Genomic DNA, 27,931 nt, shown 5'->3' on the forward strand with positions numbered 1-27,931 from the left:
TTACAGGAGCTATTGTGTGTATGTCCGCGATGGTTTCTGTAAAAAAATCGCCCAAAAAAGGAAACGGAAACGGGAAAAACGGAGTGAGTGGCATTGCAACGCAATAATGTCAAATGTTTTCGCGTCTCCACCTGAATTAACAAACAATTGAATAATTTCAAATGTGTTCACTGCTTGCGTTTTTCCGACAAATTATCATTACTGTATTTTAATTTGATTATTAAGTATTAATTTGAAACTGAAGAATTCACTTATCGAAACACATCGAAAAACGGGAACGGGAACGGGAATTGCTTGCGTTATTGCGGCACTGCAACTTACATATAAATTTGAAATCATATTGAAAAAATTCGTATGTGACCAACCCACGATTTTATCTATGTATTTGAAGAATATAAGAAGGTTACAAAAAAAATTCAATGATTTAACATACGATAATGAATTTTGATATCTCCAATGTATCAAAAAAGTGCTATACAAAGTTATCTATTAGTCAATATTAAATTTAATATTCTCAACTTTGATTCAAACCAAATAAGAATCCTCGTATGCGCGAATTTACATAATGACTCAACGAGTCATAACATGCGTATCATCAATTTCTTTTTGCGAATCTCCAGCCTCGATTTACCGTTAGTTTCGTTGAACTTATCTGTGTACTTTTTTGCGTTTAACGCAAAAAGAAAGGGAAAGCACTGGATCAAATGTAACTGTTGTGTTTAATAAAACCGGATATCGACGATAAATCGCAAATACGGTATTTATTTTATAATTAAACTAATCACCAACGTATTTTCGAAACACACAGAGCAATATGTACTCATTACATACGTGCAAATATTGCTGATTGTGACTTTTCGCTTCAAAGACGCTGTGATATGCGAATCTTTTGTGTTTAATCTTATCCTCTTTGGCACGCGCACGTCTACAATTCTTTAAACAGATATCCTTTATTTGACTTGACTATCAAACACGAGCGTGTCGCAACATCAACGTGCAAATACATAAATATGGGTAATGTGTTAAATTCCATTACAATTGATATTTTTATTTAAGTTGAGTAAATTATCGACGGCTTTCGAAAGTGGCGCCAACGTTGATGATAATATTTTCAAGATTATCGGACCAAACAGCCTCGACAGTTTAGTGGCACTTGACTCGCCTTGGACAAGAAGGTTCCATCCCGTTTAAAAAGGTTCTTACTTACCAATATAAAAACCGAATCGAATATGGATTATTTTATGGAGAGCATTTCGATTTCATTACACGCTGATAAATCGCATTGTATTTTATCGCTTTAAGTACAGAAATGTTGTTAAACCTTGTAATGGTTTTGATTCGTCTTCTTTTTCCTGAGCTCTACGAACGTATAACTTTTTACTAATCTTTATCTGGCTCGTAAACATTTTCCACCGGTCACGGTCTTGTGCTATAGTTTTCCCGCATTTTATTTTTATTTTTTTCAAATCATCATTGAAGTAATCATTCCATCATTTTTTGGGTCGTTTCCCAGCATGTTGATGCTTGCATCGTTTTACATCTAGGTCTTTGTAATTTATAAAATCTGGTAACGTTATCATTCTTAATCAGGTCGTAACTCTATTGGAAGGCTCTTTATGTTCAACCACTTCTCAAATTTCAGCAGTTTGTTATTGTATTGCACAATGCGAATATCCAGGTAATTTTAAGGCATAAAATCATTGCAAATGTAACCGCTGTAACCTACTTAAAAGGCATCAGAGGTCACACGAAGAAGTGTCACCTGATCACTCAAAACTCACTTTCCCTTTTTGGGTTTCCTTGAAACACCCACACCGAGAGTGATTCATCTCAGATGGAGAAACCGCTTCCTGGCAAAAGATCGAAGCTAATTTTGCCAGAGTGTCTCATTAAACATAAAAATTTTAGGTCAATATTAAACTAGTTTCGATGAATAGAAAGTAAAGGTCCATTTAGCCACGATCGCGATGCATGAAAAAAAGAATGCGATCAAAACAAACTATCGATACAGTTCTGGGTCATTAAATGCACCTTTTTCAGCAAATCAATTTATCGTTAAGTGTGACGATAAGCTATTTTTACATACATTGTTATAATTATTGCACGGTAAAGTTGCATTGCAGCAGGTGTATGTCGATTTTCATTGCATTGCGCGAAAATTCAGGTTGCCAAGGCACATGCACGATTTCCAATAGTTCGTGTCGAATTGGCAAATTTGCACGACAGGTTCAATTAACTATGGCCGACGATGATAAATGATGATCACAGGCAAATCGATCGCAGACATCGAATGGCATATTTTATTTTATATGCATAAGCATCTATCTTTACTTCGGGCTCTACAGCACATTTGGACGATGGTGTAAAATTTAGACATACTATTCAGCATAATTTCATTTGATTCGTATAAACCACACGTTTTGTTATATTATATTAAATCGTATGACACTTAAATGAATTATTCCGTAAGTAGACAATTGTATCAATGTGACCTGAGTGTACTACAATATATATGAAATTTAAAGATTGATTGATTCTATTTATACTGTTTGATATATCGCTTTTAAATGATGAATCACACAGATGGGTTTGTTTTAATTAAATATTGATATTATAACAGATCTTTATTATATGTATATGTACATATGTGCATATATATATATATATATATATATATATATATATATATATATATATATATATATATATATATATATATATTTGCGTATGTACCTACATTGCATGTTTAATTCAATTATTTGAATAGTTTAAGACACGTGATCTTTGCATTATGTAAAAGTTTCTTACAGGAATCTTTTTTTTTTCCAAAAATAGATTAATATTTCAAATTTAACCAAACGATTCATACTTTATATCTATGTATGTATGTATGAATCTTGTATATTTTTATCGCGATCGGCAAAATCTCGATAAGTATCATCGCTTTCATTCATCGCGATTTTTCAAAAATAGCATGTCGTTTTCGTGAATCATCGATTGGAAAACACTACTTGTACATCAAACACGCATCGTTAGATCAATATTTAATCTAGTTTTTAATTATAGCCAGACTGTTACTTATGTACAATTAAAACACCAGCGCGACGAGAATTCCATCGGTCAACATTTACATTCGATTCCATTATTCATTTAACGATCACGTCGATTTATTGCACGTACACACTTTATCGATTTTGTTTCAACACAGATCGATAGTTTGAACAATGGCGATATTGTCAAATTTCCATATTCGAACGAGCGTGGAAACTCGAATCGTTTACGGTTCCCAAATGTTCAGCAAAAATCGCACGCTGACGTAAGAATACATATGTACTATGGACTGAGAGTGCTGATCGAAGAGTTTGCCATTCGTCAAAATCAATTAATTTAAAACCAAACACGTGTTAACATATGTAATACATTGATGAATCATTTAGAGTTGTTTTAGATTGAAGCATGAAATTTATTTTATAAAACCCCAAACAAACTTACAATTAGACTTGTTTTGCATAACCCCATGTGATCATCAATCAGTTTTACAAATCAAGCTTCAAAAGTCCTTTTTGATTGCGCTACTGATTTTTCTCATTCGCTAAAGCTGATAAGAAGACTTCATTTGCTCATCTATAAAAGATGCCCTAGCCAGCTTAATTTATACATATCAAAGCATTTATACATACATTAGATACTAAATAATGAAATGCTTGCTTATTTATCAATTTACTAACAACTTGCAACTTATGTACATAGTAAATAGGTTTTTGAGCTATTTTTCCTATTATGCTGTATACATTTACAATAAAATGAGATAATACTGTAAATACGATGATCACTAGATCAGTATTTATAACAATATACCTCAGATGTGTTGTGAACATAATTTATGAATAGTAAAAAGCATTTACAGATCAAATCAAATATGCAAATTTTTAAAATTCAATTGAACGTCGAAGACTACTCTAAGTATCTTATGTTTAGATCTTGATTTAAATTCTTAATTAATTGACTGTCAATATCATTATAAACTGCAAGGAATCCTTCTTTATGCATTTCTAATTTTGTTTGTTCGCTTTTTAAATTAAAATACATATGTATGTATACAATTTTTATGTCTGAAAGTCTATGTTTCTTACTTGGAAATTCTTAATTTGGCGCTTTGATTGATTTTTATAAGTTAAAATTAATAAATGTGATTAGATATGTAAATAAAGACGTTCCTAATCATGTATTATGTATCATTTGTTTGCATGTATCGCAGTGGGCCTGAAATCTATTATCCAATTATATCGAATGGAATTCATTGATAGTACTCGATGGCATGTTCGATTCACGTGAAATTTTCCTCGTATTCATATAACATTTGCTTTCTTTTTTCTACTCAGAATCGTACTGGATTGTTTATCTGGTGAATCAGACCAGGAAACCGAGCAAAACAGACAGGCATTGAGGGAGAAACGGTTCGGATCGTCGACGGTGAAAATGCCCGACATTTATACGGTTTCACAACAAAACTTTCACTGTGTGACGTTTTATATTGACGACATCATCACGTGATAACCAAACGCAATCCACGTGTATGTCACGAAGATGTGTGTGTGCGGAAATGCATGTCGGTTGCGTTAATGTTTGACGAATCTGAATTGCTTTGATAAGAAGATGCGAGGCGTCGCTTGGGATTTTCCGCTCGGGCTGGAAAATTCTCCGAAACTCACCGGAGTGATTCCATTTTAATAACACTTGATTAGAACGTGTAGCATATCATTGATTTTAAAATAGAAGTAAAACCTACATACATAAATATGTAGCTTTTTTTTATAGATTTGACTAATAATAATAAACTAATGTATTGACTAATTCGAAGAATATACATATCTGTAATTGAATTTTAAAAGCAAAAATGTGTTTTAAACAATCTTTAAGTTTATAATCTCAATCATTGTTATCTATCACATCAAAATTGTCCAATGCGCCACAATGGCCAAAAAAGGCCATTGTGGCGCATTAGGTTCTTCCTGTAATGCCAAATGGTCAAAAAACGTTAAATAAATAAATAAATTATACATATTAAATAAATAAATAAATAAAATCAGAAACATGTACATATGTACATATACTCTGATTTTCTTTTTAATATCTGCATTTGTTCTGTAATTCAATTTTGAAATATTTTTAAATCTTATTTAAAATGAAAGTGTTATATCGAATAAAATTATATACAATTCTAGGTCAAACCTCAGTAATCCGAATCAATGTTCAATTTATGAAGATTTTCAAATTACACTGAGGAACAAAAAATCACGTTTTTTACTTGCCGGAGCGGAGATTAATCAATCTTTACTAAATTTGATCCACTGGATTCGATTTGACAATGATTTTTGAAGATTTTTTTTCGTTTATGAGATATGAGCATTTAAAAAAATGAGCATGTGTTTTTACAGAATGTTGGCTTCCGCCGTCTTTAACTTAATCTTGTATTGCTGTGGCAAAAATAAGTATTGAAATCAATAGTCAAATATATTGAGATAAAAAAACCAATCCTTATAAAATATTAGCGAAATAAGCTAATAAATATGAAAAAAATAGTATATTTTTGACTTATAATTCGCTAGATAAATAATTATAATTATTTTAAAGCAATAAACATCCTATTAATATGAAAAAATCATCCAACCATTGATGCAATACTTATTTTTGGCACAGCAATACTAGATTTTCAGTTAATGACTACAAAAGCCGAAAATCTGTAAAAACTGCGCATGTTTTTCAACGCTCATATCTCATAAACCAGAAGACTACTAAAACTATTGTCGTATTCAAATTCAGTGGGTTAAATTTAGTAATGATTTAAATTGTCTCCGCTCCATTATTTGTTTTGTCGCTTAGTGTCATCGTTGCAGTGTATTTATTATTAATTATATCTTTATCAAAATATGTGAATTTCGACTTATCTATCCTACAAATTGATTAATATAATTTTTATTTTTAAAAATAAATATAAAAGTGATATAGTAAGTTTTATTATAGACATACTTATTCCACAACTGAAGTTCGAATACAATTTTTATTATTCTTTTCCCAATTCAATGTGCTATAGAAGGGTACAGTACCTATGTATGTATGCTGATTTAGCAAAATTAAGCCCTCAAAAAAATTTTTTGGTCAAAACTTTTTCAAAATATTAAATATAGAGTACATATGTACATACATAAATAAATTAAAACAATCCGCTTGAGAAACACTGTTCGGCTATAACCGAATTGTGTTTTGAAATCAGATCACCAAAAATTGAATTTGACCTACATATCTTTCTAAACAGTTAAACGCGCGTTCATCTTTCATCGGTTTGCACAATTCCTATGTATGTATATACAGCCAGCAGTTTATCAGCAATGTAAACGTTAATTTAATTAACTTTTTACCATATTATGCCGAAGCAATTAACTAGCAAACGTCACTTGAAGTAATCAAAAGCTCGTTTTTCAGGTTTGTCGCTTGTGTATGTTTGTTGTGCTTGTGAAAGCGGCACAAAGACGACTACCCGAGAGGTGACATTTCGTGTTATCTTTGAAATGTCACACACGTACAATATACAAGTACAAATTGCACATGTTACTTTAAGCGACAATAAAACATGGGTATTCACGTACATGACCTACCCCTCTGTTGCTGACTCGTCTCGTCTTATAATATATTATGCATAGACTTGGGAATCCTTTTGACATTGAAATCGGTCGACCGCCTCTCTCTGTAACTTAATCCAAAATAATCGGAATAATGGTGTCTGGGGCGTTTAGTCCTTTTTTTCTCCGGCCAGACCTCTTCTAAAAAACTCGTGTGTGTGCGTGCAGTGGCGTGATGCTTCTGAGGTGATCCAAAAAGACGATGAGAGCTTTTTGCAAAACACCGGCGAAATTCGGGGTCAATAACTAGAGGACAAGACCCAATAAAACGAGTTTATGTACAAGTTTGACCTTAACACGTGAAACTTTTGAAAATCGGTTAAAATATAGGTACATACTTACGTGCGACATCTTATTATTGTTGTTCACAGAAATGTACAATGTATGTACAATATATGAGTAGAGCAGCCTTGATGTTGAAAGATATTATTCATACGTTTATAATCGGTGCAAATATTTTCGTTTTGCAACAACTGATAATAGAATGTGAGGAATAAAATAAACATTGTAAGTTGAAGGTTCTTTTCAAATGGCTTAATCATCATTGGGAATCATAATATGTGTACTAAAATTAACGGTGTTATTCGATCGTGACAGTTTTGAATGATCTTCAGTAGTATTGTGTCACGGCCAGAAGAATGGATGGAAGTTGGACAAAATAAGTGCTGGGATGGTACCCGAGAGAATTTAAAAGGGTGAAATGAAGGCTGCAAAGAAGATTGGTGGATGAAATTTAAAAAATGTGTGGAGTGAGATGGATGAAAGTTGCGCAAAACAGACACGAATGGAAGCGTGCTGGATTAATTGTTGAAATGGTAGAATACGACATATAAATACATAGTTATGTGTAATTATATATATTATTTTCTTCGTTTCTTTCGAGTCATGAATTTGCTATGTTGGAACTATATGTGTATGTACCGGTCTCCGTGACGAGCCAGAATGTTAAATTACAGAAAACGCAAATATCGGAAGGCAAAGATCGAAAATCGAAAGATCTTAAGTCGAAAGATCAAAAAAAAAAGGTACATGGTAAACGGTACATACTTACTTAATTTGCGCGAGCAGGATACAACAGGAACAAGAGGAACAGGCTTTTTCTCCCGTATTAATGTGCGCGCGCAGAATACGGGAGGAAAAGCCTGTTCCTCTTGTTCCTGTTGTATCCTGCTCGCGCAAATTAAGTGAGTATGTACCGTTTACCACGCACCCTTTTTTTATTTTTCGACTTAAGATCTTTCAATTTTCGATCTTTGCCTTCCGATATTTGTGTTTTCTGTAATTTAACATTCTGGCTCGTCACGTAGACCCGTGTATGTACATACATCATCATCGTCATCATTTACAGCCATGCACCATCCAATGCTGGACGAAGGCCTCGCCACCACACGCTTCTACTCTCTTCGGTTTTGTGCAACCCTCATCCAACTCACCCCACACATTTTTTTAATTTCGTCTACCCATCTTTCTAGTATTTAGTTTTTCCACCTTGCGACAATTCATCTAGCCACGTGGCTCGCTCATTGCTATTTCAATCTCTTCACTCTATCCACTATATCGTTTACTCTTATCATACTTCTTACCCACGTTTTCAATTTCATGTCTTTCCTCGTTATGCCAATAATACAACATTCCATACTTGTTTGTCCCATCTATTGACATTTCAATCTCTTAATTCTCTCCATTAAATTTAGTGCATACATATGTACATATGCATGTACATACATATGTATAAATATTTTTATATTATAATTTCTTTTTTGAATTCGCACCTTTAACTGGAGGGGAATACAGCGAATTCCGGGCAACAAAGGATGAAGTCTAGACTTAAATTTATACGACCGTTAGAAGCGTTTGTTCCATCCGCCGACTGGAGAGTAGAAAAGAACAAAAAAAAAGACAAATACAAATACACATAAATAAAATAAAAAAAGAAATCGACGCCGTGAATGTCCCGACCAGACAGACCGACCATCCTGGAACAAAGATGGCAAGAAACACGAGGCATGGAACTGGTTCAAGACGAGGAAATGCGCCAACTTGTATTATTCCTTTTTGACCCTTCTTATGTACGTCTAAAAATAACGACCATATTGCACTTCATTCTTGCAGACTGGTCGTTAGGCTGAGCCATGCGCTTGTTTCGTGACTGGTGTTTTGACCTATATTTCACTCCAGTTTTCCGCGATATGGTAACGTTACGTCACGCTAAGTAAATGACATATAATGCACCGTTTGAGTCATAAAACAATATCAAGTAATTCAATTATAATACATAAGGAAGGAGTGACCTCTTCAAATAAGGTTCATGTGTAAATTATTCATACTGGCTGAATTGAATTGAGCATTTCTCAGAATTTATCTCCTTTCGAAATTTATTCTTCGAATTTGAAGTCACGTGTTATCTCCTTAGTAACAAATTCGCTTACGAGGAAAAATTCGAATGTGTATACTTTTTTTAAATTGTATTTATATGTACATATGTATGTATATTATATTTACTTGGTCAAGGAAGAGCGTAATTTTAAATGTATGCACAATTGATCTGCATATTTTGGGGCATACGATACGTGCTAATTTTTGAATAGCCACCGCCATGAAAATTAGAGTCCATTTATACACAGTTCTAGAAAGTGTTCGGGTCGAGTTTATGAAACATTGAGCACTCACGTCACAATAAAAGCACGTAATCATAAACATGTTACAACAGTACGCGGCCCGGACACGTTTCCGGCCGATATATAAACGGACCTTGAATGTATTTTTAGCTACAACGACAGCTCGGTTTTTATTACATTCTACTCTTGACTGAAATATCAGGGACTGAAATTTTGACAAAAAGTTGAATTTTTTTGTCAATTTTGTAGATATTTTGCCGTATACAATATGTACATTATTGAAATTCGTATTGTTATTATTATTGAATTTTATTTAAAATCATAAAATACAATACAATAAAATCTTCATTAAAATGGGGTTATTCTGCAGAAAAGATCCAACTCATATAAGTATTCTTTTGACCAATGAATCTTCATATACACACATTACATATGTATGTATGTCACAGTGAAATTATATTTTCACTGACGTTTCAGTGCAATCATGACTAGTTACATTTCCAGGGTTGGTTGTATTAGATTTATAATTAAATAAATTTATAGAATTAAACGTTGTAAATTCATTGTTTGACACATTTTCACTGCTTGAATTGGTGAAAATATATTTCCACTTGAAATATGCTTTCACTGTTACATGTACATAACATACACACTTCAATATATACGTATATGTACATGTACATCAATATATACATATTTTCAAGAATGAGTATAAACATTTTATCCATTTGTAAATTAAGTGCCCTTTATTACATTTTTTAATGAAAACAATTCCAGAACATGGATGAATAAAATTTTGACTAAATAATCAAAGTTGCATATCAATATCCGTACAGACTTCAATATCACTTTGAATAGACATTTAAAATATATGTACATATATATGTATGTATGTAGTATGTAACAGTTACATTGTATCTTGCAGTTGTAATATATTTTGACTAGTTGGAATATATTCCATCTAACCTGGTACCAACTACCGTTATAGTTGAAGTGTATTTTCAGCTGTAATATATTTTGACTATTTGAAATATACATATTTCATCTAATTCACTTAAGTTGATTCATATGCCGAATTGCATTCAAACTGGTCAACACATATTGCAACTAAAGATACACTTCAACTATAAGTTGGTATCAGGTTAAATGGAAAGGTTAGGCTTTCGTGAAAACGTCGCTCGACTAGTAAATTGAGTTGTAATATCATATTTTTGTTTTGAACTCACTCTTAGAGCTATTGTTATACGATACTCATTACTATAATTCGTAAAACCTAGCAAATGTGAACGCATTATTGAATTCTAAAGCATTCGTAAAAATATCAGAACTGACAAAACTCAACTGTTATTTTAAAACTGGCGCACATTTTTGAAAGTGTATTTGCATTTGTAGAGTGATCATTTACTAGTTGATTTGTATTCGATTATGAATTACCTAAAATTCCATTTAAAATATATCAAAAATGAAAATACACTTCGACTGTAACATACATATACATACACTTAATACAAATTCCATTCGTACTTTACAATACCTGAATTTAATAGGCTTTCGTTTTACAAGCGTGGGTTCATCGAGCCGAAACTCCAACATTCATTTAACTATTATAAGTGCAGTTAGTTATCGATCGAGTTTCGCAACTGATTTCCTGCAACGACGCCAACGCTTGGAACAATCGTCACACCTGATCGATTGTTTTGAATGCTGAAAGTGTGCATTATTTGTATTCCCATTCGTTCGAATAGCATTGCATTATTTCAAAATGAACCGTTCTTTTCCGACCGGGTTTCGCCAACAATGGCGTTCGAATACTATACATATGTATGTATCTTCCATATAAAAAAAATAAATAGCTTCCAGACCCGAAACGGATAATTGTTTCTAATTTAGCTCGCGGGAAAAACCGGTCGAATCCGTTTTTCTCGCGATTTATTTGCAACGGTGTCGGAGTGTGGTGTGCCTTTGTGATTTGTTGGGTCTTTGTGAGTCACTTTGTGGGTCAACGTTTTGCAAACGTTCCGTTGTGGAAAAACGGGTCAACGCTGTTGCATTTTGCGATTGAACGTGTATGTACTTTTAATGATTTTTGTGTGCAGTGAAATCGGCGACTTCCTGCAAAATGTAGGATGTGTCGTAAAATCCTTCCCGTTTTTAACGAATCGCGCATAATATTCCATTGTAAACTCCTCCTTTTCTTTTGGATTGGGGGCTGCAGGCCGTTGACGATATATTATGTACCTCTAATTGATGCCGTCAACCATATCGTGAGCTGTTTCGAGCAATTACAAACATGGAGATTTCAATTGCTTTCAATTTTATCACAATACAGCTTAGTTTTGATTTTGTTAATGTTCCCTTGAAAAATTTCCGGTTTCACATTGCCCAAATACGTCCAGAATTATTTTACAGCTGTTGCCAAGATCAAATTGTTGTCGGCTCTCTTTTGGTTGAATTGATTAATTATTGAAACTCTTCCTTATTAAATTTGCTGCCAAATTACTGCTTGCACTCATACATGTATTGGAAATTTGTATGTCCGACACGACAAGGAGAGACTGAAAGCGAAATATATGGTTAAGAGATATGTCAAGGAAATCTAACTAAGTGGTACGAGTGAAGGGCTTAAAATGGCAATGTGGTTATGAGATTAGATGAAATATGGTATAGAATGGTACTCAAATGGTACCCAAGAGAGTTGACGAATAAAATTTTTCCTGGAAGCTATGTTTTGTGCGTTGTGTCAGCTTCGAACGGAAATGTAAGCAAATTTGAACTCGCTTAGGCACGTGTACACATATGAGTAATTACTATTTGTGTATATAGAATGATATCCAAGAGACTATATTGTAAAAGGATGTGAGCGAAGCCACAAATGAGATGGGTGGGTGAAATAAGATAATTGTCAGAGGAACTGTCATCGATTACATAATATACCATCTCTGTAATAGCTCCTTGCATGGGTTTATTAATGGAATAGCCTTGTTGCATCGCGTCAATATGTACATAGTTAGTGTCAAACAAAAGTCACCTTTGTTTGATAGGATAGGTATATTTTGTTTGAAAAATGTATGACAATAAGAAATAAATTGGGAATTAGCAAATAATGGACATTATGCATACTGCCCGTCGCAAATTGCACTTTCAATGCTCATTTAGCTCAAAAGCACATGTCGCAAAACTATTGCAGAACCAACTACATAACACATATAGTATTTTAGGTTGCCTCGTTGTTCTCGTAAATGTGGCACACGACCGACTTTTAACCGACAGTTAGTTTGATGTAACGGTCGGATCAAATTAACCAGACCTCTCTTGCAAACACACACACACACACACACACACACAAACAACCATAAACAAACCGTTGTATAATACGCGTTGGATATTACGAAACAGCATCACACTCACTTATTCATGAAAATGTCTAATGTAAGTTACTTTCTACACAGCGCATCGTACTACTACGTAGCAAGGCAAAATATGTATGGATACAAGTTTTAGCCGTAGAAACTGGCCTCCCGCGGTTTGGTACTATATTTAATTGTTTAGCAACGGCTCGAATGGTGTGAAAATGCACATTTTTGGGTTGAATTAAAATGCAACAAATGCGACGAAGTGTGTCAGTGGATTTCCTCGTAAAATGCAGGGACTTGGTGCTGGCCGCGCGATTGAGGGCCGCCTCACCTTGGCACAGTTGGCCAACAATTTCACCGCTCTACCGCCTTGTATCTATTGCGATAGCATGATACCGATACATTTACATGTATGTGTGTGTGTTAATTTAATGGGAATATGGCAAGAAAAAGGGACAAGTCTGGGGCGAAGCGCAAGGAATCGAAAAGACGGGTGCTACATGCGTAGTATGCACACATTGTATAGTAGAGAAGCTCATAATGATAAATTTGAATGTGTAATGAACGACGCTTGGCATTTCTTCTTCGTCCTTACTTTCACGACTTGTGATCTTAATGACCTTTGATGACTCTTTTTCCAATTTATCTTTGGACTAAGCCTCGGCATGATTTTGTAATTTTGATTATTATATGAACAAAATTTCTCTTGTGGCGCATTATATTTCAATCAATCAATTTTCGTAACAGTTTAAGACAAATTATAAAATAGTTTTTTTAAACAGCAGCATAGTAGTTAGCATATAATGCATTCGAACAAAGTGGTCACGGGTTCAATAACATCGGTTGCTGCTGGCCAGACCTTGGATTTGTGATTCCAAGTTGATCGTTTCCTATCAGAATTTGCCAATTTATCTGGTTTTCATTGTTTCAACAAATTGATAACCTTTCAAATTAACAACGGTTCCAACAAATTGACAACCTTTAATAATTTTCTCGCAAAATTTCGAGTTGCTGTATGCTGCAAATTTGTCCATATACATATGTCTGTGGATCGACGTTTATATTTGCCTTGTATGATACTTACGATACTTCTGTAAATGAACATAAATGTCGTGTTTAATGTCGTGTAAATGTATCGGCGTATACCTGTATGTATATATAATTAATAAATCTTAATCTGTATACCACACTCGTCGCTTTGGAGCTTTCTGTTACGACGAGTGTGCATGATTGATTGATTTAAATATAATATCTTCCATTTTGAATTCTACTCTATACTCTACAATACATCCTCTTGCAAACTGAGTTTGATCAATTCAAACAAAAACGAAGCTCTGTGTGTTTTTTTTCTGTTTTCGTCTTCAACTAAAACGATTCGATCAAATTACTCGAAAATTAATCAAATTACTCGAAAATTAATCAAATTACTCGAAATTAATATTTGGCATCACTGAATAATTTCTTCTCTTCTTTCATTTGGACCTTGTCTCTCACAGCAGATATGAAATTACCAAACAAAGTATCTTCCCAAGAGTCTTCTCAAATGATAACTGATTTGGAATCAGATGGGCGTTAAAAATGACAGCATGCGAAATCAAACATGTGTAGTGAGATTTTCCTCAAACCTTGTATCAAAAAACTCGCCTATGGAGTATAGAGGTTTATCATTGAGAGTCAGTGTGCTAGATTTCTAATCGTGGATCGATATTGTGTTCTAGAAATGTTGCTAGCTATCCAGATATTATGTATTTTAGATAAAAAAAAATACCTCGATTAGATCGCCGACAAATAATACCACCAGTTCAATCCAGAAACTCCCAGTTGAAGCCGTAGTATATAGGTATAGTAATAGATAATCTATCGTGAAAATGTATTACATTTTTCACTCATAAAACGATCATTCATACTGTGTCTGTGTGTCTGGTCTTTGACGCAATTGGGTAGCCTGATATTGTTATAAGCAATCTAAAGCGGTTACAAACTGAGTATTGATTATATTTATTTACATAGTTGTACCGGATTTTCTTATCGATTGTCCATTGAACGGTATGAAGAAAAATTTGATGAAATATTTTAAGTCAGCTTTATCACTTGATTTTGTAATTTTGTACGCATGTATATGTTTTTATGTACATATATAGAATCTATGTCAATCTATGCCATAGATTGAAGTGAAGTACATACAACCAGAAAGTTAAAAACCAAATTTCCTATTCCTATTGCTTTTTGAATATATCTGTAACTATTTAACATTACAGAAAATACGAAGACTATTTCCAAAATATTTATTTTTTAATTCAATCATAAGACTGTCTAACTCTTTTTTTAATTAAATTAAAACTATTGTATTTGTTTGATTTAAAAAAAAGATAAGAGTATTTACTTTCATATGAAATGTTGGATATAACTTAATAGCAGCTTATTTTGATAGAGTATTATTCGTCTTTATTTATTTATTATTTACCCTCAGACTACAAAATTACAACAATATTTAAACTCGTACATACATATATGTATGAGATAAGTCATAAATATATACATATATCAAGCGAACATATCCAATGAATAAGCGCACGTGTCTGGAAGTTAGCACTGTTTCTGTTTTTGGAATCAGAGATGGCATCTTTTCAGCTCAAACATATGTAGATAATTCGAATTTTATCTATTATTTATGAATATACAGATACCCATATTACTTTGAGTAAATCTCAAATTTAATTCATAGCTACTTTTAAGTTTAACGAATGATTTCGATTTTCTAAAGGTCAAAAGCTCTTTCAAAAAACAACGTCTCATTAAAATACAAATGATTATTGTTTCTTTACAATATTTTGCATTTCATGTTTAGTTTGGCATCAACATCGCCGTTGTTAAGTCGACTTACATATGCACGAGTGTTATAGTATGTATGTGTGTGTATTTTGTTCCTAGAAACTTATTATTCGCTTGCCAAATAGCAAAAACAATTGTACAATTTCAATATAAACACTTTAATCATATTGAAAAAAACGACCGAAACACTCGAATCACATTTTACATACATACATAACAATCACATGCCCCGACAGTTTTAAATTCAAAATCACGTTTTAGATAACGTGCGCCTATCGATATTCATTCATTGTGATTAGTTCCCGATATTCTCCAGATTACCATGTGTTGATGTTATCATATAGAAGCTGTTCGGTCTTCGAAAAAAAAAAATGCTACGAGCAACACAAAATATGCAAATCGAATCTGCGAATCAATTGGTGACTCACACTTATAATATCGAAAGCGAGTGCTAAACCAAATTTTTCGCAACTTCGGCGCAGTCGTTTTACAAAACAAAAAACTATTAAAATTCGGAGAATTTCAGGAAACCCCGCTCGCTTGGAATCGTTACTGTATAAAGTTTGCATAACCGTTAAGATATCGCAAATTATGACGCGGCCAATTTGCGGAATATTCATCGGTTCACTTTTTTTCTTCTTCGTTGCTTAGAAATCAACAACGGGTCTGGAAATAGGTGATCTCACACTGGCAGGGGATTCCAATCGACAAGATAAGTGTATACGAAAACATCCTGTCTTGTTTTATACACTGAACGTCTTTTTGATTGATTTCCGGAATTTACCTATTTATACGCAAGAATTTTTCAAATTAACCATACACCATTTGAGTCATACTGATTCTTCTTAAAATGTCTACATCGTTAATTCCCCTGTTTTCATCCAGATAGTATTTCAAATAAGAGTATCAAGGGTTCGTCTACTATATAAATTAGACCTGATTGTACGAGTCGAAATGTAATTGAGGCTGAAATGCAAGTGCAAGTGCAATGCAATCCATTAGTGTAAAAATTATTGAAAAATTTTAAAGAAAAATCATTTTTGCCCAATCAAAAAATAGTTCAATAATATTTGTGCCATCACTTTAGTTAAAGTAGATATGAATTAAATGAGTAGACTGTATGTAGATCTGAAAAGTAAACATCTAAACGTTATATGTACAAGCCTTTAAATATGTACTTGGTGATTTCCGATAGTCATTATCATTTACAGCTAGCTTTTCACCATGCACTGCTGGATAAAGGCCTCTCCAGCACGCTTCCGATTTTCTCTGTTTTGAGCAACTCTCATCTATCTCACTCCACACATTTTACTAATTTCGTCCACTCATCTTCCCTACGGTCTTCCTTTTACCCTTTTGCATTCTCTCGGGTACCATTCTAGCACTTATTTTGTCCACCTTTCGTCCATTCTTCTAGCCACGTGGCATTTCACTCACTCTATTCACTATATACACTACCTTTGTCATAATTTTCACCCACATATTTCGCTTCCTGTCTTTCCTTGTTATGCCAAGCATTCAGCGTTCCATACTTCTTTCCGTGCATTGAACATTGTGTACCATTTTGGCGTTCAATGTCAAAGTTTCACATCTATGTTTAATCTAAGTTCAATGGAAAAACACATTGATCGAATAATGAATGTTTAAAATTGGACCTTATAAATTTTTTATAAATTTAATTATGACAAAAATCCCAATCATTCAATTTATTTACAAAAAATATATCAGGCAAAAAGAGGTCTGATCGAAACTGATTGCTAACTCGAAAATGATTCAGTGAGTTGAATTGGTATTTTGTATTTTGCCACTCTTCTTGCGTCACCTTTAGCATACAATGATTCTGCAAGACTCATAATTACACTTGAGTGCTTGATTTTCTACAATAAATTTGAATTTATATTTAATGATATGTATGTATGTTGTGTATTTATTCAATACGATATAATCTTATACAACACTAGGTGACATTTTGCTATAATTTTAAACTTATTAACTACCTGGACAAAGCCCAGCACTTTTATTACACACACGTACTTGAAAACATATGACATTAGCAATGGCTCACAATTATATATGATCATCACCAATACATACAAGCAACTTACAATGGAAACAATTTAGATATATCATCTAACCGTCACATATGTACACGCAAACCACTAATGCAAAAATTAAACTTAAAAAAAACGTTCGCGGAAAAAAAATCTTGTTAATGAATAGGTTTCTGCGAACGGTTGTGTGTGACGACAGATCGCCGTTTAACAAATTAGCGGTTTTGAACCTACTATATCGTTATAACAAAGTGGTCGATTTATCGCAGTTGGATGGACAAACGTCGTTGTCGACCTCATCCGTGTTCGGTTGACGTACAGAATCGCTAATTCGGAGAGGCATGTGATCCACGACAATGCCATTGTTCGATGTGCCGAAACGATTGCAAATTTTGTCGATTGACGCGTCCGCAATTACGGCACGTCAATCAACCGAGACAAACGCATTATTTTCTCTATACATCTGTGTGCTGGAGGAAATTCGCAAGACAGCGAAACCGCCATTCGTTTGCATAAATACATAAATATTTTTAGCAAGAGTTGAAAATATATCATAATTCTGCGACTATGTTTAGAAAAAAATGTCGTTCGCGTGAGAGGATGTCATGTAATTAAAGAGACGTAAAGTTATTTCTGGAAACCTCGAACGCTTGAAGGAAAGGACGACTAGATCTCGATGATGTCCTTATAGATGTCACGTGATTTTCATTGAATTATTAAAGTATTGTTTATGATTACTCTCCGATGGATTAATAGCGAACATCAAGGAGCATTGTTAGTTTTATATGCCATTTCGAAAATATGGTTAAGTCAAATTGACCGTCATTATAAATGAATTGATTTGTTTATACTCGTGTCTATAAACGTTCTGTTTGCTTATCGGAACATACATACATGAGACTACTTTGTATTAAATTTATTATTCATTTGAACTAATTTCCTAATGGACCTTATAATCTTCGTCAACAAGTTTTTAACATTCGTAAATTCAAGAATCTTCTTTAATGTACTGTATAAAATTGATTTATAGTAAGTAAAAACAGCAACAATACACATTGTTTACTGAAACTTAATATTATAGTTTGATTTTATGTATGTATATTGTACAAAAACGATACATAAAGTTTGGCACTTATGTCAAATAACACTGAGCAACAAAAAATCACGTTTTCACTTACCGGAGTGGAGACATAAATATTTACTAAATTTGATCGAATGGTGCACTCTTCATTCTTCATTTCGCTCTTGCTTGATGCGTATTGTCATTTAAAACATCATTTTTTAACTCAATTTATAATCATTTACCGCTTGAATTAGAAGTTCAGATAAAAAAATATTTCGAGGAAAAACCAATCTGGATTAACGTGGTCAATGAAAAATTTGCAAAATAAGCTCTTAATATGTATAACGAAAAAAAATGTGTATAAAATAGTATAATTTTAGATCATTCTCACTGCATATTTTAAAGCAATAAAAAATTACGGTCAATAGAAAAAGTATCCGAGTATTGATTCTAATACTCACTTTTCGCACAGCAATATTAGATTTTGAGTTCAGCACTGCCAAAGCCAAAAATATGTAAAAATTGTACATTTTTAAACGCTCATATCTCATGAAAAAGAAGGAATCAACAAAAAATATTGTCACAATCGAATGCAGTGGGTCAAATTTAGTAAAGATTGATAAGTCTCCGCTCCGGTAATTTTTTTGTTGTTCCTCAGTGTAATTATTTATGAAAATTTATGCCGATACACATTTTTAATGACAGATTCTCACTGATTAAATAATTTGAATGCTATAATTATAAAAAAACAGGTTATTTTGGCTGTTTTTTAACTTCTTTGGGTGTTTTAGTAGGAGTCTATGTTTAGTTTTTCATTAATGTATTAATGACACGAGTTATCCTGATTAAATATATAAACAATTTTGACCACATATGTACATATGTACCATCATTGAAATGTAATAAAAGTTAGATTGGTTACCATTAGGTTTATAGTTGTATGCTAATATCATTGATAAAAAATATTTCCAAGAAAACAGAACCCTGCGGAAAAGTGTATAAGGAAAACTGCTTTTAGATTTAATATACATATTATATTATAAATGTAAATAATTTGAAATTATACAAATACATGTTGACTGCTGTTTATAACATTGGAAATATAATTTCTATGATCGTTTTTTAAAGATGCGATTTCAAGAGTCGTTTTACAGCTAATTTGGCGCATTGAGGTTTCCTGATGATATATGAAAATAATTAATTCTAGCAAATTTCCCGACAAAAATAACAAACGAGGAGACTTTCCTCTTTGATGTATTGCTTACAAAGTTTCAACTAAACGAGTCGACGACCTTTAACAATACACACACGAGCTGCAATTTTAGATCTCCTTCGGGAGTTCCTTGCGCTCCGACAAGTCTTTACGCGCACGCGACGAGGACCTTCGCGATTTACGCAAAACCCCCCTCACGAGACGCAAATTCAAAACACTGGCAGACTCCACCAAAACACAAGATCGACTCGAAGAAAAAATAGCTTTTGTCTAGTTTAATTTCGTGATTTTTCCGCCGAAAATACACCGTAGGCGTGCTTCCAAGTTTATTACGGTTTCGCGGCGACCTTTGCCTAAGAAAAACGCGATAATTATGACACTCGGATGGATACTTGTCGGAAAAATCACGAAGGAACGACAAAACGGAAACTGAAAAAGCTCAAAAACATTCTGGAATAATTGCCAAAAGATTGCATCGACAAATCGTTATTGAACTGATGTTGAAAATAGTTGTATTGTCTTTGTGCCAAATGTTAATTAAAAACAAAAATTCAAAATACATTTATTTCAATGCAATACGTACGATATGTTGGATTTTCATACATGGATTAAAATAGCACAAAAAAAACCGATTGATTTCAAGATAAGAATACTACAATAGCAAAACTAAATTATTATTGATTAATATAAAATAAGTGGGTTTTTCTTAGAGATAATAAAATAAGCAGAAACTACTTACATACATATGAAATATTCAATGTCAATGAATTAAATACTGGAGTTTCTAAGATCTTTATCTACATATAATATCATATTGTGATAATTTGTAATGAATTGCATTTTGACAGCGCTAAGTACTATATTAATTACTTAAAAAGCATTTATATTAAGATTATAAAGAATTTTTTTAAGGAAAAATAGTATTAAGTTATCATTTGTTTTGATAATAATCTAAAAAAAATCTAAAAATCATGTCAAAATACATATTCCATCATTTTAAATTGATAGGAGATTATTTAGAACGATCTATTGTTTGTAACGATTTCTAGTTTATGTGCCAGTAAAAAAATGAATGAATTTCAGAAATCTATTTAATCTAGAACGATAAGTTAAAATCTTAGAATTCGCAATACACGCTTATGACGATTAATAATCATATCTTTTTACAGCTTTTTTATATTATGGTTTTTGAAACTGACGACTCCTCACGCTATAAAGCAATGAATTGATGCTGACGTGTGTATTTGGATGAATCTGCTTTAGATTCTCGGAAGACCCTGTAGGTCAATCGAATCGTTTATTGCTACAAATATTACCATCAGGCGATGTATGTATGTATGTACAGTCGAAATGACGACGAAGTCATCTTCAAACAGGCCAATAGACACACCCACGTATCATTGAACAAGTTCAATTAAAAACAAATGACGTGAACCGAACGATAAGTGCACGCATTAGCTTGATTCTCCCATAGATAAATCATTAATCTATAGAGCTTATGGCAAAATACTTGTATCGGAAATTAATCGCACGTTGCCATTATGCAGATAATCCATTGTGAAATTCTATAGGGAAAAGTTAATGTGTATTTATGTTGTGTAATAAACGACGTCAACTTTGATTCTGATAGACAGGTGGACACATTTTTCAACATGTCATCAATAATATTTTGTATGTTTAAAATTAGGTTTTTGTTCGACAATTAAAATATTATACGGCAAGCGCGAAATCTGCAGTGTTTAATTTGTACTTCAATCGGATCGAACTTTGGAATCTAACATGCGCACAAATACTGTTTAAATATGATTATTTTCGCAGTTCATTTTTGGATCGTATGATTTTGTTCCGAATTGTGTAAAAGATTGATGAAAACTCCAACCGGAAATCCATTGATGCATGACGGTCATTTTCATAAATACGTTTACATTCAAGGTGTAGTACAATTGTCATTTGCAGACGACATAGAATAGTTCAGGATGTAAACTCAAATACATCGCAAAATTTGGACGGCAAGATCAAACTGCAGGTCAAAATAGCTATTCGATTAAAATTTTCGCATCACTGTTGACACAATTTTACTAGGATCAAATATTGGGGTTAATTTTCTCGCGTAATACTAACACGTACTTGCAAATGTTCATTTGTATATACATATATCGTCAAGGCGTTCTGATTTGCTGTATTGAATTACACTTTGCAGATAGATAGAAGATGGCAACATTAATAATGTAGGCACATAAAAAATCATCTCGTATCGTTTCATAAATACATTGAAATATCAATTACAATGGCAATTGGCATCGTTTACTCTGGTTATCATATCTACATAAAATTACAATAAATCAATAATGCAGCTGACTAGCCTAAAGCGACCTTAGAATTATAGAAGACATGCAATATTAATGCAATGTTGATATTAAGGAAATTACTGACAGATGTAAAATGATGATTTTATATTGTACTGAATGGGAACAAAAAATGTGGTGTTTACTAATCTTATGCAAATTTAAACCTGTTTAAATTCTGACGATCAGTTGGGGTTATACCCGACGAAATTTGGCTTTATCAGAATTTATTTAGTAAACAGGATAATAAAATATAAATATTTCTTTCAGAGACAACATTAACGTGATGCAATTTTTTTAAATTTATTTTCTTCGCGTATAATTAAGACTGATGGCCTTTATATAAATGACGTTAAATCTTTCGGTTTTTGATTCTTTAAATTAGTGCGATTCATCGTTACCGAAAATATACGAGGTTTATTATGATTTTTGCGGAACATCAAGGCTTCCCCATCAGGTCAACAATCTTTTCGCAAGAACGTAAATTCGCCAAAGGTAAAAAGTGAACCAACTCTTTCGACCTTGCCTCGACACGCGACAGCTCTGTAGAATTAATCGATCATTATTTATTTATTTTTAGCAACTTAATTAACAACCATTTTCTAATAAGCAATTTTTACAATACCAAATGAATTTTGCCTACACACTGTTCGTTATTGATTTCATCATGATAACGCATACTATTTAAACCCTTTTATGGCGAATGACAATTTACGAAGTTACACGAGCAAATCGAATGCCAACTAAAGAATAAAACAACGGTATATAAACTGTAGAAAATCAATTTGATTTACAATTTTTGCGAAACGTGTATACATATATACATACATATGTATTTCAATGAAATAAATCGAAAGATAGATTTTCATCCAACTATTCCTCTAACAAGGATGTACATACGTATTTTTTGGTCATATGAAAACGTATTTTCCAAGAACAATCAATATGTATTTAAAACATGAAAATGTCACCTTGCTTTTCTGCCAACAAAACACGTACGCACGTACATACATGCTATAATAACTAATTGGCTTTGAACAGGTGATACAGAATGGTATTGGGAAAGTGTCATATTTATTCAGTATCAATGTTCTTATTTTTTTGCGTATACGAATACGCGAAAGAGACGTTTATTACGGATTCATCTGAATTGCAAATACGACAGTTTTCTGAAATTCAAACACCTTGTTTGTTTATTCTTCTCGTTTGTTATCAAAATTACCACTAAAGATAAAAGGTACTGCGTTCTGTTTACATGTTATTTTTTACGATAATCGAGTATATATACTTTCAATTCATCCCCAGAATTGATTATTCGAGGCCAATGAAACGTCATAATTTTCGGGTTGTTCAAATAACATGTTTATATTGTGATAAAAGAGACAAAACAAATTAATTATTGCCTATCTAATCAACACTGACCAAGTGAGCTTAATGCGTATTGTGAGTCGTATAAAACCAGCTGGGGGCTTGGCACAATATTATTGTTTTCAAATGCAATTTCAAATTTGTGTGTCATATTTGAGAAGCGTAATGTTTTTGTGAAACGCACTTAATATTAAATATTTTCTTATTAAATTTTAATCAGCCCGATCGGAAAGGTCAATGTAAGATTTCAGAAGAAGAACATATTATATTTACATATATGACGTACATACATATATACATATGTTTTACCTTTGATTAGGTAACGATAAATCAATCTTATATAATACATTAATATTTCGACACGTGTTCGTTGAATAAATATGTTATGCACACAATAAATGTTAATAAAAAATAATAATGATAAATAACAAATTTCAAATCGAAGTACTTTGATCATTTTATATCATTAGTTTAGAGCGTTTGTTATGAATCTGCGTCACTAATGCTACTATGCCAATCCATTAAGTCTATAAATGTAATTCTCATTGTTGTAATACGCAAATACGTCACAGATAATGTTTTTGATTGACATGTTTTGATTTTGTCAATCGCTTACTCTGCTTCTTTATAAACATTGTAAAAACCGTACTATCAAAAAAAAAACATCGCACATTAAATATTATTAAGTTAATCTTTCGACAAAAGTTACGTATTTAATTAATTTATTTGTTTTTTTTTTACAGACGCTCCAAACGATGGACCCTACATGATATTCGGAGTTCTGATTGCTATGATTTTGGTTGCTCTTATCATCATCATCTTGGCCTTTACGATTAAGTGAGTAAAACACGATACAGAAGTGCAAAAATTGGCCGAAATTAGAACAAGGTGTTTGGCCGAAATGCGACAATAACCTTTACGTTCAATTGGAGATATCGCTCTACAATTTGGCTGTCACATTTGATATAAATAACCTCTAGACTACGAGTATTATATTAAATGACCGTATTTACGATTGTCTCGTTGCGGATGCTCAATATCATCTAATTTCATGAACAGCAATTGAATTAACCCTTGACTACCGTTTTAAAATTGAACTAACGACGTGGTTAATTGTAATCCGATGCCAATATTATCGGTAAAATTAGTGCCAACACTAATTTTTCACCGTCAATCATTCGTTATTAAATTTATCCTATATCTAATTTTGTAGTCGTATCGTCTGATAGCTATATGATTACGAATGCATATGTATGTATGTTTTTTATCATCAGCAAATTTTGACCTCAACTTTTTCGCAATGCAGCTTCGACTTTTGCAGTCAGTATCCGCATCCTGATATTTGTCTGTCACCTCATTTGTATTGTAGAGGCGACGGCAAATTAAATATGGTCAATGATTGAATTCAATGTCAATGAACGCAATTGTTTATCTGTTTAAAGTCATCGAATTCAACGTTTGGAATGTTTCGAATAAACAAATAAATTTTGCGGAAATCCCACTGCACATGCATGTGAATTAATGAGTAAATAATTCTACTATTTTTTATAGCTATAACGTTGGGAATTCAACTAAGCTTCGATTAAATATCATAAAAAAACACAAAAAAAACAAAATAAATTAGTTCGAAGACTTTGATTTCCTTAATAAATGATATTTTTATCAATTTTGACAGTATATATGTATGTATAAAAGTAATTGTCATTTACATCCGTCTCTGTGGTTTTGGTTATAGCCAAATAATATCAAAATGTGTTTAAATATACAGGAAGTAAATTATTTATTCTCTAACCATCTCCAAATCTTTCAGAATATAATTATTATATTTTAACATAACTTCATCAGTGGATTCTCAATATTCTGCTTCATATCCGTATACCAAAGTAAAATGTCTATCTTTTCAAATGGCATTTAATATTTTGGTCACTTATTAATGAACTAATAATGGCTGGTCAGTAACTTTGAAATGACATATTCAGTCAGAATTTGATAAATTACAATTACGATTAAGTGATTATGAAACTATAGAAATTATATAAAACTAGATAATTGCTGAAGTGCTTTCGGTCTCCTAAAATCATTTCATTAGTCGTAACAGAAAAATATGTAGAACTTCATATTTCAAGCTATTAGAAGCAAATTTAAAAATAAATGATTATTTAATCAAAGCACTGACCGTTAAAAATAAAATACTGACCAATCGATCGATTGAATTGACCGCTAATTTTTAATACATAAATACTGACCATTCATTGTAATAACTAGAGGTAGGACCGGAAGCGTGCCGTTTATTGTTCAATTTTTGGAAATGCTTTGTAAAAAAGGTTCGGCAAACCTTTAACAATGCATTTACAACATTTGAACAATAAACGGCCCCCTCAGGGTCCGGGCTTTAGTAATAACTGATCAAAAGCATTTAAAGTTTCCGTCCAATTAGACACGGGCCCTTCAAATCGAACATCATTACATATTGTTCCGAATTGTTTTAGACTTCCCCATGTTATCAACACGTACATACATACTTACATTGCTGTTTTATATTTCACAATAACTCTAAATGCGATTGCAACACTTTAAAATGCATTAATATTAAGCATTGAGCCGTGTTCCGTTATGTAATAATTTAAAAATAAATTATTACCAAGTTACGTCGATAATAACAATAATTTAAGTAAACTTACCCACTTATGCACACAAACTACTATCAGTCTTCAAACATTACAATTTAATAATTCCATAATTCTCGAAATTTCGATGATAGTATATACAATAATATTTTCAAAATCGAAATCAGTTGCTCGGTGGTTGTTCAGTGGCGATTTCACGTGTCCTGCGCGAATGTCTCGTACAAAAACTAAAATCTTTATATTTTTAGTATACATTCACGGATTCGTCAATTCGCCAATCTGAACTAAAACATTGTACTAGTGAATTGTGCATATATATATTTTTTTTAATAACAGTACAATAATAATAATTTAATATATTTATGAGACGACACTATTAAGTGATTTAATAGTATTTTAACGACAATACGAGTTATATTTCGTATTAAATTTTATTGTTATTTTTAACCGCAAAAGTAACAATGTATTACTTTCCTTTTATATCAGGAAATGACTATCCATGGTAAGTACTATTATTTTTTATATAAATTCAAATTTTTATGTATGTAAATATAATTATTTCTACCTACTAAACTTGCAATCATATTTCGCACAAACGTTGCACTGACTGATTCGATTCCGTTGTTAAATTCGGTTTCGCAAATTCAATTCAAAATCGAATAATCATCACACACGATCGGGAAAATTGGTCGAATCGTATTCGACATCGTAATACCCACCCGTGGTGATAAATATTTAGATTTTCTCCGAGGAAATGTTTTCATCTCGCGACTGCGATTAATGTACCCGTGACGCCCACAAATCCGCCCGAGATTACAGAACATGTTTACTGATTGAAAAGCAGATTTTCAATTTGAAAACGTTGACGTTGGTCATTTGATAGATTTTTCCGTGAAATCCGCCGTGTGAGTTCAAAAACATCACTCAAATTTAACCTGTTTAGACGTCATTTAATATCGACGTTCTCGCGAAACTGAAAAATAAACTTTTATATGATACATTTTAGTTTACGTTTAATTTTTATTGTTCCGAGAAGACTTTCTAGATGGTTTTTGTCGGAATTTTTCAGACCGACATGAATTTTGTCGGAATTTAACAAGTGAATTTTGGTTTTTTACAGTGTTTATAATGCAAAATTTAAAATAAATATTTTATCTTCAGCCAATATGGCGCATCGTCCTGCAATTGGAACACAAAATATTACATTTATTTCACATATTTGTAAACCAATTATCGTTTGAAATGAATGTCAAGTAATAATATGCAATTATGTAGTAAATTTTATCAACAATCTTCTTAAAATATACGTCACAATAGAAGATAAGAAAAATCGTGGAAATTGGTGTTTTGATGCATTGAAAAATCACAGAAAAATTGACTTCACGGGAAAATTTCAACAATATTTACAAAACAAGTTATTTCAATATTTGCAGCGATCACTGCATGCAAATATTTAACAATTTATCCGTTTATAACCTGACTAATATTTAAATATATCAACGGTCCAGCTTTGTATCAAATATCAGACCCATTTCATAGCTATAAAAATTTTATGAACTTTCATAACGGTTCGAATGAGCAAGTGGCAGTATGATTATTATTAAGATGTCTGGTGTTGGGAAAATGGCTCAAATCTAACTCTTAATATTATTGAAATAATTCACGCCTTCTACACACGAGTATCTCAAAATATATGCATGTTTGATATATTGGAGGTGATTCACGCTGAAAGTCGATGAGTTTGGCCAATTATTTGGCAGATCGACTGAGTCTGTTCTACG

General features: G+C 32.4%; 1 protein-coding gene across 11 annotated transcripts in view; it reads left to right on the top strand.

Annotated features, from left to right (window-relative positions):
• Window positions 1-27,931, top strand: part of LOC143921391 (uncharacterized) — a 182,139-nt gene that overhangs the window by 132,158 nt on the left and 22,050 nt on the right. For all 11 annotated transcript variants that reach the window (XM_077444663.1, XM_077444664.1, XM_077444667.1 and 8 more), the window contains one exon: window positions 24,267-24,360. In XM_077444663.1, coding sequence (XP_077300789.1) covers window positions 24,267-24,360 — 94 coding nt within the window. The remainder of the gene's footprint in view (window positions 1-24,266; window positions 24,361-27,931) is intronic.

Source organism: Arctopsyche grandis, chromosome 13 (assembly GCF_051622035.1).
Source record: "Arctopsyche grandis isolate Sample6627 chromosome 13, ASM5162203v2, whole genome shotgun sequence".
Taxonomy (NCBI): Eukaryota; Metazoa; Arthropoda; class Insecta; order Trichoptera; family Hydropsychidae; genus Arctopsyche; species Arctopsyche grandis.